This window comes from Alexandromys fortis, unplaced genomic scaffold (assembly GCF_014885135.2).
Source record: "Alexandromys fortis isolate MF-2015 unplaced genomic scaffold, M_Fortis_MF-2015_v1.1 scaffold_23, whole genome shotgun sequence".
In the NCBI taxonomy this organism is placed as follows: domain Eukaryota; kingdom Metazoa; phylum Chordata; class Mammalia; order Rodentia; family Cricetidae; genus Alexandromys; species Alexandromys fortis.
In genome coordinates, this window is record NW_026067907.1 from 7,178,103 (window position 1) to 7,197,764 (window position 19,662).

The 19,662-nt window shown below is 44.4% G+C and overlaps 1 protein-coding gene across 1 annotated transcript; it reads right to left on the bottom strand.

Moving 5' to 3' along the window:
• Positions 1-57: 57 nt before the first annotated feature.
• Sod2 (superoxide dismutase 2) lies at positions 58-9,604 on the bottom strand. The gene is made up of 5 exons (XM_050135749.1): positions 9,439-9,604; positions 9,121-9,323; positions 7,152-7,268; positions 4,652-4,831; positions 58-3,210 (listed from the first exon to the last, which is right to left on the bottom strand). Exons 1-5 carry the CDS (start codon positions 9,459-9,461, stop codon positions 3,065-3,067), a joined length of 669 nt encoding a protein of 222 aa, XP_049991706.1. The 5' UTR covers positions 9,462-9,604; the 3' UTR covers positions 58-3,064.
• Positions 9,605-19,662: the final 10,058 nt, after the last annotated feature.

Genomic DNA, 19,662 nt, shown 5'->3' on the forward strand with positions numbered 1-19,662 from the left:
ATGACAACATGACAGGATTACTAACACTGACACGTACACACCAGACAAACCTATTGATAATATCTGACAGATTTTTTTATTAATAATCAAAAACACTTTGCACTTACAATAGGAAAATAAATGCGTCTTTGATCAATAATTAAATGGAAACTACCCAGGGCCTTACAGGCTTTTCAGCAGGTACCTGATATGATCTTCAAAAGACAGGTTAGCACACTGGGATCAGTAGGCTAGTGCTTTGCTATAATCTGCTTAAAAATTTACCAAACGACTTTCTTAATAGTTTAACTGAAATTACAACAGGAAAAAAAGCCAGTGTTTATACTGTTTTAGATATGACTCACACACAGCATGAATAAGTCCTATTATATGGCTTCGACACTTTCTTATAAAGATGCTCAACAGAAATTCAGATCTCACTTTAGACCAAGAATTTCGGGTGCAATAAGGCAATTTCTGAACCCCAAGGTTATTTAATGAACAACAGTTCCTGCAGCAGGTGCCACCTCAAAGGAATACTTATTCCTTGCTTCCGTCCAGGGCTAACCATGTTAATGTCGGTCAAGTCCAACCATGGCTGGGGCACGCACTGCTGATCTAGCCCCGCATGCACTTTCCCGGACAAACACTATGCATTTCACGTATTCCATTTCGGTTTTTGGTTTTTGTTTTTTTGGGGGGGTTTTGGTTTTTTAAGACAGGGTTTCTCTGTGTATCCCTGGCCATCCTTGAACTTGCTCTGTAGACCTGGCTGGCCTCAAACTCAGAGAGCCACTTGCCCCTGCCTCCCAAGAGCTGGGACTAAAGGTACAAGCCACCACCACCTGGTGCATTTCAGGTATTTCTTTCAGAAGAAATGTCAATTTACCTTGTCTCTACTTTTAAAAAGACAAAGCTAAGTCACCTAAGCCTCATTTTACACTGGAAGATTTATGTCTTTTAGTTTAAAATTCTCTTGGTCTCTTATAATCTATGCATCAGGGGAGAAGACTTTAACTTAATGGACGCAGTGTAACTCGTCATTCTCGCCCACAGAAAGTCTCAGAAAAATAGAGCCTCATAGAAATTTCAACATTGAATTTTGTTTTTAATCTGAAAGCTTAGCAGGAGTCAAAGTTGTATAAGTCAGTAGTAGCTTCTGTAAATCTGTTTCAAGATCAACTCTAACCCGACAGACTTGTATTCAAGTCACTGTATCAAAGTTGTACTTTCCCAAAATGTCTGCATAAGAGTTCACAGCCTCTTGAACGAAGGTGAGTGGCAACCACGTGACTCTCGTTGCTCGGTCTTGCCACTGTCCCACACACCACAAAATAGATGCTACTCAGTCTTCTAAGTCCTTCCATGCACACGCAGAAACATACACAAAGAGCCATCAGGAATGGGTCAGCACTGACATCAAACACCTGACTGGCCTCTACAGCAAATTCTTACAAAGTGTTATGAATTTAAGGATTTTTTTTTAACTTCAGTCTTCAATGTTGAAACTGCTAAGTTACTCCATTTTTCCACTTAAGGAAAATATATTTTGAGGGGAGAATTAAAAAACTTGGAAAAATAAAAAAAAAAAAAACTTCCAGGTGCCAGAGAGATGGCTCAGTGGGTAAGGGGTAAGTCCTTATTGCTCTTGTAAAGGATCCTAGTTCAAGTCCCAGCGACCACATCAAGTGACTCCAGGTCACCTGTAACTGCTCTGGCTCAAGGGATCCAACCATCTCTTCTAGACCCCATGGGCACCTGCACTCATGTCAACACACTTACCCAATCAAACACAGCTAAAAACAAAATAAACCTTAGGGGAAAAATACTCTGCATGCATGGGGCTGCTGGCCTCAGTCTTTTTGATAATAAACAACAATTAAACACTATTCAGTAATAGAACTCTAAATGACAAGTCCAACTGATAAAACATTACACAGTCACCAAGATAATTTCGAAGATGGTGAAACAAAATGTAAAAAGAAAATTCACCAAGGGTCCCTGTGTCATCTGCACAGCGTACAACTCCATGTGCAGACGCTACACAGGAATGCAATCAGAAACACTGTCACCTTGTCATGGAAAGGTCTTCCCTTTATGAACAATATAAAACTCCTCTGGGGGCTACAAATTATTGAAACAACCTACAGAAGAAATGAGAATAAATATCTCTGAAAAACTAATACTCTCAGGGAGACACCCTACTTACTCACTCACTCAGAAAGGCGCCACCTGGCCCAGGGTATAGTTCTGAGATATACAACTAATGGGACTGAATGGCTTCCCAGAATGCACTGTGGCCTAGTCCCCATAGCTGACATCATCAGGCAGGCCCTAATTTGTCCATCTCAAGCACTTCCATACACCACACAGTTGGTTTTAAAGACAACATTGTCTTTGCATCTCTGCCTGTAGAAAGCCCCAGAGGTACAATCACCATGTTCCTCTCATGGTAACAGTTCTCAGTCGGCAATCCGATGATTGTTTTCAGTACTGAGGTAAAGCCCAGGGCCCTGCACACACAGACAAGGCTCTACCACTGAACTATATCCTTAGCCTCAAGTTACAGATTTCAAATGAATGGGAAACTGTGACCATAAATAAAGACCACCACGTGACATCTTCTAAACAGAGGATTACTTACCAAAATGAGGAATTTTTTAATAGGAAAGGGAACTATTCAGTTCTCTGTTTTATTAACAACTCAGGGGAAAAGAGAAAAAAAAAAAACTCAGTATTTTTTTTCTAAGTGCGGTAGAACAGGATTCCAGACTCTCCCATGGGCCCCAAAAACATAGAGAAGGAATATTTCTGATGGTCTTATAATGACAGCTTTAGCATCCTAGCAACAAGGCTTTAATGAAAATGTCAATCAAGAGTAATTCATACAGAGTATATACTGTTCTCAAACAGTTGCCTAATAATAAATTTAATTAAAAATAAGAAATTGTCATAACATGTTCATCAAATATGTGGACAGACATCAATAAATGTTACAATAAAGCAGTCATAGTTACTGCAGTATTCTATACTACTACAAAAATAGCCATCGAGGGCCTAACATACTCAGTATGGTGACAAGGCTTTACTTCTTGCAAGCTGCGTATCTTTCAGCGACATTCTGCCAGTTGATGACATTCCAAATAGCTTTCAGATAATCGGGTCTGACATTCTTATACTGAAGGTAATAGGCATGCTCCCACACGTCAATCCCCAGCAGTGGAACGAGGCCTATCAAGAAGAAGGGAAAATTACTCTTTCAGACAGCATCATCCACTTGTTTCTTATATCACAGAAAATTTGCATAAGGATGACTATTCCTACAAAAACATTTTACATTTTTATTTTTGAAGAAAATATAATGTATAAGAGGCCCCCAGAAAGTCAGACCTCCTCTTAAAATAGCAACGGAATCACCTAATGTTGAGCCCCAGCCTTCCTCCCAACGTCAGTCAAGAGACACAGTGAAGTAGGCTGCCTAGGGGAGGCTGAGGCCCTAAGCTTCCCTTCCAAGTTCTGAGCACCAGGGGGTTGGAGGGGAGATGCCTAAGAAGCCTGTTCTACTCTCCAAGGCTAATTTTAGGTTTCTAAATGAGCCACTAAACGAATAGATTACCAAGAAACTAAAGAGGACCAAAGAAAATGATCGCTACCTTCAGAAGATAAATGGTATGAATGAAGAACATATATAAAGGATGTTAAATATATATATATATATTTTTAAATCCTCAAGCCAGATACAGTGACACAGGTCTGTGTCCCCAACCCATGGGAGGCTGAGGCAAGGGGGTATCAAGTAGGCCAGCCCAGCTTAAACAGCAAAGCCAGACTCAAGCCTCTCTATGAAAACATCTCAGCCAGTTTATCCAGATCAGTTATGAGGAACGTAACCTGCTACTAATAGAACAGCAATATTTTAATAACTTTTCATTTTAACTGCAGAGGGCTGCAAGAACCACGACCTCTCAGCGAGGCGCCCGAGCAGCAGACGGACTCTGAAGAACTTCCTGTACCCAAGTTTTCCATGTTATCAGATTCTGTGGCATCTTACCTCCCCAAAGAACCATTCATGTTCCTCAAAATCTGAGTGTATGTCGAAACGTGAGTGACATGGGTAGAGGTGAGAGGAGCAAAGAGCAGAGATGGAGCCACAGCCTACTGCTACACACTGTGGCTCTCCACTTCTTCGCTCCTCAGTGATGTTTACAACAGATGTCTAGTTCAGTCAGGCCCAGGGAAGAAGGAAGGGCTGCTGAGCTGGCATTTCGTACCCTGAAGCCCTGCAGAAAGGTTCCGTCCTAGCTTAACCACAACACTCACCAGAGGGGAGAAGATCCCACCAAGGCAGGCTCGGCTTCTACATCTTTCTTCCTTCTTATTGCTTATCTAACTTGGGATTTTACTGTTGTGTATATTATAATGAAAACTGACGCTAATTTTCCACAAGATGAAGCAGGACTTACGATTAAAACATTCTTATTAAGGAGCCTGCAGAAATCACATGTGCTTATTTTACCAAGTATCAGTTTACTGTGAAGACTCTGGTATAATCTACTAACATTTGCTCAAATTATTACACATTCGTAAGTTTAAACTCTGCTAATTTACCTTATTTCTAGGTTAATGTACTCTCTAGTACCTCTAAAACAAAAAGATGAGTTTCAAAGCTTACCTGTGGTTCCCTGCAGTGGGTCCTGATTAGAGCAGGCAGCAATCTGTAAGCGACCTTGCTCTTTATTGAAGCCAAGCCAGCCCCAGCCTGAACCTTGAACTCCAACAGATACAGCGGTCAGCTTCTCCTTAAACTTCTGGAAAGACCCAAAGTCACGTTTGATAGCCTCCAGCAACTCTCCTGAAAGGAGAAAAAGACTTCAAAAACTATAATAAAATGCTATATTCCTAACACTAAAATATTCCTGTCCAAGAACCAACTGGACAACATCAATTGAAGACACAGACAACCCATAAAGCCTATGTAACGCCAAGTTCCTGCTCCCGGCGCCAGACACTAAGCTGAGTTTCCATTCGACACATTTTTAATGAAGGCTGATGAATGCAGTTAGGGATTTCTTCAGTCCCTGGGCTATTTCACCAGAAAGAAATAACGTTCTCCACTGGCTTCCTTTGGTTTTCCCATTTAATAGTTGCGACTTGGGCATCCCCACTTAGAGACTGAAAGTTACTGCTGCTATCCAGTGCTCACCAACATCTCCCCATCTTTACCATACTATGTCTCAGAAGCGTTCGTCGCTCTTTCGTCATTGAGCTAACAGTGCACTTAAGAGGGCTGGAGCACAGCTCAGTGAACAGACCAGATTGGCATTCGTGAAGCCCTAGATTTAACCCAACAAAGTAAGGGAAAGAGAGAAAGAGAGGAGGTGGTGAGGGGGAAAGACAATCCCCCCCCTCTCTTTCTCACACACACACACACACACACACACACACACACAAAACCTGGCCTCAAATCCTCCTGCCTCCACCTCACAAATGCTACAAATGCTGGGATTGCAGCCATGTAGCACCCTATCCCTAGTTCAATCTTTTATTCTGCAACAATACAGAATTAATTCTGCATTAAGTATATCGCTGAATCAAATGGGTCCAACATCTCACCTCTCCCATTCTATTGACCAAAACATTATCTTCTACAAGCACAGCTAATGCAGCAAGTAGTACAAACTGTGTAACAGAAACACCGGCCCCACTGACTGACTCCGACACACTTTATGTCCTGGTCACAGCCAAAACCTCACAAGTGTCAAGTCACAGTCACTTATGGGTGAGTACATGAGCTTCTGAGTAAATGAGTAAGACAGGCTGCCTCTTTTAGCAATGGTTAAAAAAACAACTTTGAACAACAGGGGCCTGGGAATGTACTCTAGTAGCAGGTTGACCTAGCACGTGGAAAACCAGGGTTCAATCCCCAACACCACCGACACAGAGATGAGGGTTGGGGAGAACCAACAAAACGAGACACTTAGAGCCTATTTCTTCTAGAGGGAGAAGAAATCAGGGGGATCCTCCCCTAATGAGAAGACAACTAAAAACACCTGAGCCTCCACAAGCCCCAGAGGATGCCAGAAGAGCCGCACCAGCCAGGATAAGATGGTGGAATTATCTAATGTATGGAGTGGCTAAAGAGCAGAGGATTTGTTTGTTTAAAGATAAGCAGACTGTGCACATCCTTCATTGCCCATGTGCTTCTTTTTGGTGTTTTCACAGGAAGCTTATTTTTCTGGGACAAGTGACTTTTCTATCAGGAAAGATAAACAAAGGCACTGCTCCAAGCACTTGACACAATTCTGACAGCATCCCCGCCATGACCCCTGAACCACACAGGTGAATCAAGTACAGTAAAATCTCCAGTGGGCCATGGCTAGCAGTTGAAAGTTTATCTGTTCCAAGTACGTGCATGTGTGCGTGTGTGCAAGAGAGAGAGAGAGAGAGAGAGAGAGAGAGAGAGAGAGAGAGAGAGAGAGAGAGAGAAAGCACATGTGTGAGTGCACCTGGCTGACAGAATTCCCTGGACACAATCTTCTACTCCTCCTCCCTTTGAAGCCTAACTTGTCACACCCTAACTATATAAAAAATACACCAATATGAAACTCAGGGAGAATCTACATAATAAAAGAATGGACAGTCCTCTGGGGGCAAAGGTCAGCGGACACATACTTGGCATACAGGAGATACTGGGTTCAATCCCCATAATAAAAAGACAGGCGAGTCGGGCAGTGGTGGCGCACGCCTTTAATCCCAGCACTTGGGAGGCAGAGGCAGGCGGATCTCTGTAAGTTCGAGAGCAGCCTGGTCTACAAGTGCTAGTTCCAGGACAGGCTCCAAAGCTACAGAGAAACCCTGTCTCGAAAAACCAGAAAAAAAGGAGTAGAGAGGCGAGAGAGGGCATGCTACCTTAGATGGCTCAGAGAGCAATAGCACTTGCTACTCTACAAGCCTGGTGAGGCAGAAAAAGAAAACCAGCTCCACGCCTTTCATTCCAGCTCTCAGGAGGCAGAGGCAGGCAGATCTCTGTGAGTTCAAGGCCAGCCTGGTCTACAAGAGCTAGTTCCACAAAGAAACTCTGTCTTGGAAAAAAAAAAATTAAGAGGACAAAACAAAACCAACCATCAGTCCTGCTGTACACCAAATATAAAGCTGTAGCAGCATCTACCAACCTTTGGGTTCTCCACCACCATTGGGGCTCAGGTTTGTCCAGAAGATGCTGTGATTGATATGGCCCCCACCATTGAACTTGAGTGCAGGCTGAAGAGCAACCTGAGTCGTAACATCTCCTGAAATACAAAGCACAGACACCTATTAGGAAACCTTCCTCTCCAGGCAGAGTTCTGAGTTTGAGGCCAGCCTGGTCCAGAGAACAAGTTCCAGGACAGCTAGGACTATACAGAGAAACCCTGTCTCGGAGAAAAAAAAAAAAAACTTCCTGTCTAAGCCTGCAATAGAGTATTACAGTCAGGCATTACAGCAGCGCTCACTAAACAAACAAAGCTCTGGCTACACTCACAGAAAAAAAAAGTATTAAATTTAAGATGGTTTTACAACACTCGGGAAAGTTTCAGGTATCAGATGTTGCCTTGAAGGAAACACTTTCCCAGCTGGGATATTCCCGCTTCGCCATGACCTCATCCTTCCCCACCTGCTAGTTCCTACATCAGAGTCTCTTCCCGGAGTCAAGGCTCATGTGACTTACTTATTGCAAGTAAATCTTCCAGAATGTGGTAATTTTCTTCTCTTGGGTTGGCCATTTCCCGCAAACACAGTCATGCTGAAATACCACACTTCTCCACTAGATGCCCCTAGCCAGCCAGCTGTCACTGACACTTGACTCAACCAATTTCCCAGATCTGAGTCAATAAAGTACATTTAAGAAAAAGTAAATTTTACTCTGCAGTTCTTCAAGCAATGCAACTAATCTAGAGACATGACTACCAATCATTTTCCCTGAAAAACTACTAACGAACTAAAGAGACGGCATACTACTTTGACTAGCCATTAAAACGATATTCCCAGGCACTGTGGGAGGCTCAACAGGTGAAAAACAAACAAAAAGCTCTTGCCAGAAAAACCTGACAATCCGACCTGAGCTGACAGTCTGAGTTCAGTTCTTGGATACCAAAGTGGAAGGAGAGAATCAACTCCCAAAAGTTCTCCTCTGCCCCCTGCCAGCCGGATGTGTGAGTATACATCCACACATGCACAGACAGGTTTTTTCACCACAGTGTTCCCATAAACATCATCCGAGGTGCAAACACAAAAGTCCACACGTTATGGCTTAAAAACATAGATAAATAAACTTAACTATTTTTCCATTTAGTGACAGATACTGTTTATCACAAAATAGATGTATTTTTCTTGTGAACTTTGACCCCAAAGTTAAATCAAGAAAAGAACCATGACTAGCCGGTGCTGGCAGGTGCGCCTGCTAAGTGCTAACTCCTGCGTTGTTCTGTAGCTGTCCGTCTAGTAAAAGGTGGGAAATGGGAGTCTGCGGGCGTTTCTCAGGGGTCAGGGAGCCCAAGCCCCAGACTGAACAATCCTATTGTTGTCCAAAATAATGACAATAATCACGATGTGTGCTGCAGACTCCTGATGCCACGCACTTCAGACCCTCTCCCGCACCTGCTGCCAGGCCACCCACGGACCGCTCGCTCCCAGCAAAGCCCCAGTCACTCCTAGCACCAGCCATCCTGCCCCTCAAGGGCACCTGGCTGACCCAGCCTGGGCACTCTCAGCCCTTCTGCAAATGGCCGCCAAGGCTACCTGAAAAAAGCAAACTTTCCCAAAGCCACGTTATATAACAACAACCGCAGATTTTAAATATCCAAATGCAAAACGAAAATAATAAATATTCATTATGCAAAAAGCAGTGGCGTCCGGGAACAGTCTGTAAACGACTCCCAATTTACCAATGTTAGCCACAACACGGGTGACAAAGACGGACTCAGAACAGTCAAGTGTAGCAGGTACTTTCGGGAGGTGCTGCGTTTTCCGGAATAGTAAAGAACGTTTGTGCAAACCAACGGAGGCACTCTCCTACATCGAAACCGACCACCGTCTGGGAAAGGGGGAGCCGGTGGCAAGAGGTGCCCACCCGGGGCGTCTCTCGTGCAGGGGCCTCGCACCTACCCTTGGCCAGGGCCTCGTGGTACTTTTCCTCGGTGGCGTTCAGATTGTTCACGTAGGTCGCGTGGTGCTTGCTGTGGTGCAGCTGCATGATCTGCGCGTTGATGTGCGGCTCCAGCGCGCCATAGTCGTAAGGCAGGTCGGGGAGGCTGTGCTTGTGCCGGGAGCCCGCGGTACTGGCCGCCGGGGCCAGTCTCCGGCCCGCGCTGAAAGGGACACAGAGGACGCCGCGTCACGCCACCCACAGCGCGAACCAGCCACGCTCGCCACCCTGAGATCTCCCCCACGGAGGATGCCGCGGCCCCGGGCCCCGCCGCTCACCTGCACACCGCCCGACACAACATACTGAGACGCCCTACGCCGCCGATCTCCGCGGAACACGGCCGTTCGCTCTCAAGCGCGCGTCCGCTCTGCGGCGTCCGCACCGCGTCCGCAAGGACAGCGCGCGGCGGTGACCCTGCCGGACGCGTCCATCCGCGGAGGGGAGAACGGCGCCCGGAGAAGGCCGCGCCTCCCCCGCGCTAAGTTGGTAGGGCCCGCGAGTTTGTCAGGGCCCCGCCCCCGGTGTGACCACGCCCCCATCCTCAGCCCCGGCCCCGCCCCCTCTCGGTCCGCCCCGCACAGCCTGGACTCTGGGCTGTGGCGCCTCCCCTCCTCTTCCACGCGCGTCCCTTGGAAGTCCCGGAGATCGTTCTCCGGGAAGCCACGGCCCTGCTGCTGGTCAGAACCTTGGTGTAACCACGGCCCCTATGACCCAGTTACTTGTGCCCGGAATGACCTTCCCTGGGGCTTTCTCTGGGCTGGAGTCAGGACAGCAGCCAAGTGTCTCGAGCACCCACGGGATGCCCAACAGCAGGAATGTTGAACTTAAATTAAGATCATCGCAGATTTGCATGTGTTCATCTTTGTTACCCATGGGTTTGGTACTACTGACTCCAGGTGCATCTCAGTTAACGAATAAGCGTCGGGATTAGAACGCGAAGTTCATGTTTCCTAAATCCCGCCTGTACCCTGCACGTTTTGTGTCTTCGGTGACTTCAAAAACCACTGTTTCAAAAACAACAACAAAATAAAACCACTGTTTCCCTTTCTGGCCTTATAGTCTAATAAGCTATGACTATCAAATGTTTTCAGAGCGATTATATATAGAATTTAAGACAGTCTTTCTCTGCAACGGATAGGATTTGGGTTTAGGCCTTTATTTGGTTAAAAAACACTATCAAAGGAAACAGAAGGCTGGTGGCTGCATAGTTCCCGTGTTTTCTTCCACTCCTCACACACACACACACACACACAAGGATGGGCTTGGGGTAAGAGGAATTCGGGAGGATGCTTTCAGGCAGAGAGACTTGTTCAGGCAGAGAGAAGTGCTGAGTGTCTGTGCTCAGGTGGAGGAGACCTGGGTTGTGTTATGGATACCTTTAAAATTTAAAAAGCCTAGATCAGTATGGTTGAAAACAAGTGAACCGTGTTAGCTGAGAAAAAGGAGTCCTGAGGTGTTCCTCCAGCGAGGTGGTCTAACGCTGTTACCCTGAGGGGCAGGCTAGTCAACTCCACACGCTTGGATTTAAAATCTCTCATGAATAGATCTTAGCTGTGTCCTCTTCTGTTTTGTCTTGTTTTTTTTTCCCCCAAAAATTAATGTTTTAGGTTAACATACAAAGTAATGGGTTTCATTATGGCATTTTCATCTCTATTTCTTTTTCTTTCTTGTCACAAATCTTACCCAGGCAGGAACCTAAGTGAAAATGACTTGTACCTGGCATTTTTCATAATCTCCAGAGACACAGGCCCTAATGCCATCATCCCAAATGTTGAAGTCCCAAAAGAGCCAAATCCCTTCTGAAAGAGTATAATGCTGAAATCCTGAAGCCAAAATCCAAAAATCTCAATTTCTATGTTTTTTAAAGCAAAAGTAAGGTTTAATAAAAGGGGTAGAAACCAAATTCTAAGGAAATTTCTAGTCACAGAATACAGAGTACAAGAATCCACAGATGTGCCATCTGTCCTGACATTCCTTCAGCTGACACTATTTTGGATTTCTTATAATGACTCAAAGATACATTCGCAACAGGTCAGGACCACCACAAATGGGGGTGGGGGAGCAAACACCCACTAAAACGTGCTCTCAACACCACATAGGTCCACAATGCTTATAGAACAGGAACCCTTATGACTTAAGTAAAAACTAGTGGGGTTCAAGATGGCCACACCAATGACAAAATCAAGGAGGAATTGTCAAGGAAACCAGACTAACAAATGTCCCCAAACCCCTCCAGCTTCAGTGACTCCCAGTTAGCTTAAAAATGGTTCATTCTGGAGCCCACACAGCTGAACGGCACATCGTTAGTTTCCTGCTAGCTTTGACAAGTGGATGGTTTTTGTTTTTTTGGGTTTTTTGGGGGGGTTTTTTGTTTGTTTTTTTTTCTTTTTTTTCTTTTTTTTTTTATTGAGAATAGGAAAAAAAGTTTCCGCCTCCTCCCAGCAACTTTTTTTTTTTTTTTTGGTTTTCGAGACAGGGTTTCTCTGTGGCTTTGGAGCCTGTTCTGGAACTAGCTCTTGTAGACCAGGCTGGCCTCGAACTCACAGAGATCCGCCTGCCTCTGCCTCCCGAGTGCTGGGATTAAAGGCGTGTGCCACCACTGCCCGGCAACAAGCAGATGTTGAGAACCATCGCCTAGGCAACTTTTGCTAAAAGCTGTGACTCTACCAAAGTAAGTCGCTTAGGGGGTGACTTAAATGGCGTGAAAGGGTTACTTTGCTGTCTCTATATTGTGTGAGAGTCAGACTCAACTCAAGTTGTTGGTCATTTGGGAAATGTTTTGTTGAAGACTATGGCCCAGTGTGAACTTGGCCTCCTGCCCTCTGGAGCAGATGTGTGTTTCTTCTGCCCCAGCCTGTCTTTCTCTGAACCTCAAGACTTCTCCTTCAGCCTTACTGTATGGTCCAAACCAAACCGTGATACTTTTGCAAGACGATGATGTCAAGAAAGACTCAGCAGTTCCTCTGGTTAATCTCTGCCTGTCTGTCACCCTGGAAACCTCAAGGCCAGTGGTTGCTCACAAAAAGAACGTCTTTTGAAATCAGCTTATGACTAACGGACAATTACCCAACTTTCATCTCCCCTCACCCACGACTCCATGAAGCCTTGCTCCTCCTCATGCTACATCTTTTTCCTCAATCACCATTGTCTCGCTTTGGCTTAAACTGAACTTTACCAGCTTAGGCTGATGTCCCAGAAAGGGGGCCTTGCCTGTCGTCCCTATTTTAATATTTGTAACTTGAAGAAATCTCCTTCCCCTGCCTCTAGAGTGCTTGGAGTACGGGCCTGTACATCTAGCTGCTTGTCTCAGTTCTACTGTGGCCATGCCCTGAAATCCTGTCATCTAGGATCAAGAGCTGGAAGAGTCACTAACTGGTTGCAGAGTCGTTATATACATGCTGTAAAAAGACACACGGTGGTGATGCTGTTTAGTCTCCAGGGTTGTTTCCTCCAGATCTGTGCTCTGACATGCATGTGAACTGTAACTCACACCCAAAAGACAGACCTCAACCCTTTCATATGTATATGGTGTTCATATGGGTGTATACCTATATGTCTATAGGCACTGCTCTCCTGGAGTCCAGAGATCCATAATAGGTATCTTCCTAAATCAGTCTCTACCTCATTTTTAGAGACAGGGTCTCTCACTGCAGCTGGAGCTCATCAATTCCCTGAGTCACATCTGTTTCCACCATGACCCCAACAGCACCGGAGTCACAGCCAGGCTTTTGTGGGTGCTGGGGATCTGAACTAAGATCCTCATGCTTACACAGCAGACACTTTTCATAATTTTTTAACCCAAGACTTGCTACTATCCCTTTGTTTGACCTTGGGCCATTTATGTTTAGACTACATTTGCTTTTTCCCCAGCGTCATTGAAAAGCCAGCTCCTGTCTTTTCCTTTGACTGGTCCCAGACCATCTCTTCCCACCTTTACAAGGAACCGAACCAAGGAAGGGTGAAAGAAGGTTCATCCCATGTTTAAAACCAACGAGTCCCTCCAAAAGCGCCCCCACTGATGACTTCGCAAGGTCTCTGCCTCCCTTGGGGAAATAAATGCCCCTCACACCTACTACTGCAATGAAACAGAGTTTGCTTCCGTGTGGCCACCAGGTGGTGCTCCTTCCCAGAGTACAGTACTATACAGACCTTTCAGAATAGTTTTTGTTGACAAAGTATGCCCAATAAGCACAGTCCCATAAGCCTGGACGATGGATAGCCCCGCCAGGTGACTCGGTGAATAACAACATCTTGATGGTGTTAGCAGTTGCCTAGAGATCATAGTCGTGATATTTTGGGGAAGAAAGTGGCTGCCCTTTTGCCCTTGTCTAAAAAGTCTGCCTGTGCAAAAGTGAAGAGTTTTGGATTAATTCCACTGGCAGAGGGATCTCAAAACAACCTACTATGGACTCTGTCATGTGGTTATCAGTGATAACTCTGATGAAGATTTATACTGGAAAGGAGCAAGTTGAGCAGGGTAAATTACAAAATGTAAATTTTGAGGACAAAAAGAACACAGGAAGTAAAATGGAACTAAGGGTTAGGAAGTGGAATAAAAAGAATGGTGGACTCAGGACAAGATCCCCCCAGCTAAGTTTCCAACTTGTGAAAAGGAGTTAAAGAGCATCTTAGAGCCAGGTGGGTGATGGCGCATGCCTTTAGTCCCAGGACTTCGAAGGCAGGAGCTTTCGGATCTCTGAGTTCGAAACCGTCCTGGTCTAGAGATCCAGTTTCAGGACAGCCAAGCTTGGGCAGTGAAAGACAGATATCTGGTGAAGTTGTAATTGAACAAGGGGGCCATGTTTCAGCCCCAGAAAGCACCAGAACTTGGTAGCTTTGGCCACATGGTCTGGCTTTAGAGTTAAGGATAGAAGAATTGGGTTATGGAATTTGCCTCCACGCGAAGGAAAGCCACTGAGACCAGGCATGTGTCAGTGTGCTCCCTGAATGGGAGCCCAGAAAGGCCATTTCATGAAGCTGTGAAGCTGAAGCCTGGATTGCTTTGGAGACCCCAAGGTGTTAGAGATGCCATTATATGCTGAGTGTATGTGATTGGGTTTTTGATTTTGATTTTATAGAAGATTATAGTTAAGAGATTGCATGAATTTCATGACAGACTTTGAACTTTAGATTTTTAAAGTGTTGAGACTGTGATAGACTATGGGGACTTTTGAAATTGGACTAAATGAATTTTACATTATAACATTGTTGAAAGCTTATGGGGACCAGTTAGTAGAATGTAGTAATTTGAATATAATTCGCCCTCATAAGCTCATAGGCAGTGGCACTATTTGGAGATGAATATGGCTTTGTTGGAGGAAGTGTATCACTGTGGGGCAGGCTTTGAGGTTTTCTATGCTCAGGATACTGCCCAGTGTCTCAGTTGACTTTCTGTGCCTGCAAGATGTAGAACTCTCAGCTACTTCTCCAGCACCATGTCTGCCTGCACACCGCCATGCTCCCTGCCATGATGATAATGGATTAAACCTTTGACATTGTAAGCCGCCACCTCAATTAAATGATTTCCTTTATAAGAGTTGTCATGCAGGGTGGTGGTGGTACATACTTTTAATCCCAGCACTTGGGAGGCTGAGGCAGGCGGATCTCTGTGCATTCGAGTCCAAGCTGATCTTCAGAGTAAATTCCAGGACAGCCAGAGCCGTTACACAAAGAAACCCTATCATGGAGGAAAAAAAAGTTACTAGCTGCCCTGGAATTATCTCTGTGGACTAGGCTGGCCTCACAGAGATCCACCTGCCTCTGCCTTTGAAGTGTGGGATTAAAGTTGTGTGCCACCACCACCCGGCCAGGGGTTATTTTCTAATTCTATCATTTATTATACATTTAGTAGGGGGGTACTCTATTGTAAAGAAAACAGGCTAGAGAGATGGCTCTGTAGTTAAAGGTTAGGTTCATACCCAGAACGTCAAGAAAATTTATCCTTCATCAAGTGGAGGTGAATCATTGTTCTATTGTTATTATTAATGATTTTTGAGACAGGCTGGCCTAGAACCTAGTGTTTAGCCTCTTGAGCGTACGGAAATGCACCGTCCATCAGGCCTGGTGCACAGTTATGTAAGGCAGAATATTTGATATTTTCTTTCATTGTCAGAGCAGTACACTGATTTAATAGTCGATTCCAATAATGGGAGAACTATTCTCTCGGTCCAAGAATAACTATGGGCTCATGGTTGGTTTCAGTTTTTTTTTTTTTTTGAGGCAGGTTTTGCCACATAGCCCAGGCTTTCCTCACATTTATAATCTCTGCGTCTGCTCCTGGGTTTGGGGATCACAAACATGCTATAGTTTTCAGGTATTCAGTATTTGCGGTCAGTTGTTGTCATTTCCCTTTCGATGCTAAAATTACCCCTAATTTGGCTTGTGGGGAATCCTCCCAGCTGATTCCTGTGGCTTCAAATTTTACTTCTGGCATTACACTATATAATGAACATGGCCAGGCTATATCCTGTATTAAATAGGATTGTAACCTACACCCTGTAGCAACTCTCTCAAGAAGTCAAAGCTTTATTAACGATGACACCCCAGGAAGCCACCCTGCTGTACTGAGGCCAAAAAGAAGTCGGTGTGCTCTCCACTCATCATTCAGGAAGCTGGGCCATACCCTCTGCAACAACCAGTGCAAAACACCCAGGGCTTGATTCAACACTGACAGCTCCTCCACTCCCCCAATTTTGTCTCCTACCTTATGAAGTTGAGGATGACCTTGAGCCTCCTGCCTTCACCTCCTGAGTGCTGCAGCCCCACACCCAGTGTGCAAGTGCTGGAGATTGAACTCAGGGTTTCACGTGTGTCAGGCACTGTACCTGCTGAACTCTACCCCCAGCCCTTGTCTCCACTTTCAACATGGCCAACTACACCCCACTAAAGCAGACAGATGGGGTGATTGGCTTCCAACTAGTCGCCTGCCTCTGGCTGCCCAGTGCCCAGTCCCCAACCTGGTCACAGCTGGAACAGCCGCTTTCCCACTGGGAAGCATCCTCTGCCCTGGGATCTCTTCCAACTCAAGTCATGAATTAGATTGACCTTCTCCTTCCATGTACCAAACCCTCAAAAGATAGCCTCTGCTTACTAACTTTTTAATTTTTATTTTTGAGCCTTTGGCTTTTCTCATGTGGTTTGTTGTGGTTTATTTGCAAACTTTTTTGACACGTAACTTGCATGCAAGAAATGTGCCCTTTTAGTGCTGGTTTGATTTGCTTTGATAAGTGTGCATATCTGGGTAACCAAGATAAAGAACAAACACATAGACCTGGGTAACCACACACGGGTTCCAACCCTAAGTTCCTCGATCTTACTTTTCAGTTGCTGCTTCTTCTCTTCACTCCTAACACCTGCTGATATCATTTATCATTATGGGTTAGTTTTGTCTTTTCTCCTAAATCCTGTGGACGTATCTCATTAACTCAGACACTTCCTCTGCATTTAAGACATAGCGAAATATTTGACTTACGCCCTCCAGAACTGGTAGCAGAAGCTCTGGATTTTTTTTTTCCATATAAACACTGCTTGGCCCATTTCTATTAATGTGTGTAGCACCACCACGAGGTGCGCTTACCAGGAAGATTCTAGCCTATGTCCATCCTGGGTCGGAGCTTCATCGCGCCTCTGGATTTTTTTTTAAGTGTAAAATAGAACTTAAGCGCTAGAGAGATGGCTCAGCAGTTAAGTGCCCTTAGATGCTCCTCCAGAGACCTAGTTCAGTTTCCAGAAACCCCAGCACAGCTCATGATCCATGGCCCTCTTCTGGCGTGCAGGCATACATGCGGACAAAGCACTCACGTGTATAAAATACATAAATAAATTTAAAAGAAAATAGAAGTTAGAAACCAAGAGTGGTGCTAGCTCTACTTATTGTTACCATTAGGGAAAAAACCATCCTGGTTTGCCTTGGAAGACAGTTTTAGATTTATGTGTGTAAATGTTTTGTCTGCAGGTATGTATTTCTACCATGTATGCTCCTGAAACCAACTTAGGTCAGAAGGGGGCATTATGGATGATTGGGAGCCACCATGTGGGTGCTTGGAATTGAGCCCAGGTTCTTTGCAAGAGCAATAAGAACTTTTGATCATTGGACCACTCTAGCCCTTGTCTGAGAGTTTTAAACCAAATGGCCATTACCCCAGGAAACCCCTTTAATACCTGGGAAGAACTGACAATCTATCACCCTTTAAAATCCTTTCAGTATACAAAATTAAGACTTTTATCTTTTTTCTTAAATGGGTATACATTAATCATACAAAATAACTTCATTACATTTTTTTTGGTTTTTCGAGACAGTGTTTTTTTTTTTTTGGTTTTTGTTTGTTTGTTTTTTGAGACAGGGTTTCTCAGTAGCTTTGGAGCCTCTCCTGGAATTAGACCAAGCTAGCCTTGAACTCACAGAGATCCGCCTGCTTCTGCTGGGATTAAAGGTGTGCGCCACCACCGCCCAGCCAAACTTCATTTTTAAATATTTGATTTATATATACCTACGTGCCTCTTTGTATGTGCTCACAGAAACCAGAAGAGGTCAGACTCCCCTGGAACTAGAGTTACATGTGGTTGTGAGCCATTTGATATGGATGCTAGGAACTGAACTCAGGTCCTCTAGAGAGCAATAAATGCTCTTAACCCATGAACACTCTGGTAAGCCTGCCTCATTATTTTTATGTGTGTATATTGTACTTTGATCATTTTTCTACCTCATTACTATTTTTTTTTTTTGTCCTTTCTTCTATTGATCCCCTTAGGTCACTCACTTTAAAATGTGTTCAAGAAGCTGAAGAGAAAGCTCACTCATTAGAGCATGGGCTGTTCAGAGATGCAGGAGCAGTTCCCAGTTAGGTGCAGCCACCTAAACGGTGGCTCACAATGATCTATAACTCCAGGTCCAGATCTGCCACCCTCTTCTGACTTCCAAAGCCACCAGGCATACAGACATACATGCAGTCGAAACACTCATACATATAAAAATTTTATATCTAAAAAGCGGTTTTTAAAAAAGTATTTATATATATACACATACGTGTGTGTTAGTGTTATGCTTGTGTACCACACATATGCCTATGTGAGACCAGAAGGGGGCATTAGACCCCCTGTAACTGGAGTTACATACATTCATGAGCTGCCATGAGGGTGCTGGGAATTGAACCCAGGTCCTTTGAAAGAACAACAAGTGCTTCTTTGGTTTTGTGTTTGTGTCTTGTTTTTTTTTTTTACCCTGGACATCTTTGGAGAAAGTAACAAGTAACATTAAAATATTTGTACTAGGGCTGGAGAGATGGCTCAGCGGTTAAGAGCATTGCCTGCTATTCCAAAGGTCCTGAGTTCAATTCCCAGCAACCGCATGGTGGCTCACAACCATATGTAATGAGGTCTGGCGCCCTCTTCTGTCCTGAAGGCATATATTGTATACTAAATAAATAAATATTAAAAAAAATTTGTACAATATACATACAGCTTCAAAATCACAGCAACGATATGGTTAATTATAAATCACTTAATGAAACTGAGTAATTATTCTTATCTTTAGGACAGAGTCCTCCACAGGCACAGTACCAGAGTGTGGCGCTCAAACACTGCAAATGTATTCTTTCCTTTGTGTATCTTAGTTACACATCAATTGTACTTAGAGTGAATTGGTTTCAATTTACTTTGGACTTCAGGTGGTTTTTTTCTTGCTTTACCATTAGGCTATGTAAGTTTTGAAAATTCAGATGTCTTGTTTCTACTTTTATCTCCCTCTTTATGAATAACTCTTCTGTTTCTGCACTATCCTTCATTCTTTCCAATGAATATGTGCCTACTTATGCTGTGGAACAGTCTTTGCACACCTTAAATATGTATTGCTCTCGTTGTCAATAAAAAGCTGATTGGTCGATGGCTAGGCAGTATTTTCAGGGCAGAGAGAATGCTGGGAAGAAGGAAGATGGAGCCAGGGGAGTTGTCAGGAAACGCTGAGGGTGCAAGACAGCTAACGGTTGAGCATTTTTATTAATAAGTCTCCGAGTAGTTATTTGGAAGCCGCTGCAAAACAAAGCTGACCGTGGTCCCCACGAAAAGCTCCGACTATATACTCATATATGTGTATATTTATTTTTACACCTTGCTTTATTCACTTAACAGAAACCAGGACTCATTCCAAAATAACAACTTTTTTGTTTTCTTTTTTTTTCGTTTTTGGTTTTTCAAGACAGGGTTTGTCTGTGTAAAAGCTCCGGCTGTCCGGGAACTCACTCTACAGACCAGGCTGGCCTTGAGATCGGCTTGCCTGTCACACACACACCCCCTCCCGTGCTGGGATTAAAGGCGCGCGCCAGCACCGCCAATAACTATGAATAGCCTCATCCTCACCAAGATGGGATTTCAATGTATATTTCCATTATAAACACAGTTGACCCTCCTCCCATGATAAAGGGTCTTTTTTCACGTCCTTCCCCGTTTTCTTTAGTTTACTGCTATGTAAACTGGAGTGTTTTCTCTAGCCTCGGGCGACTACACAC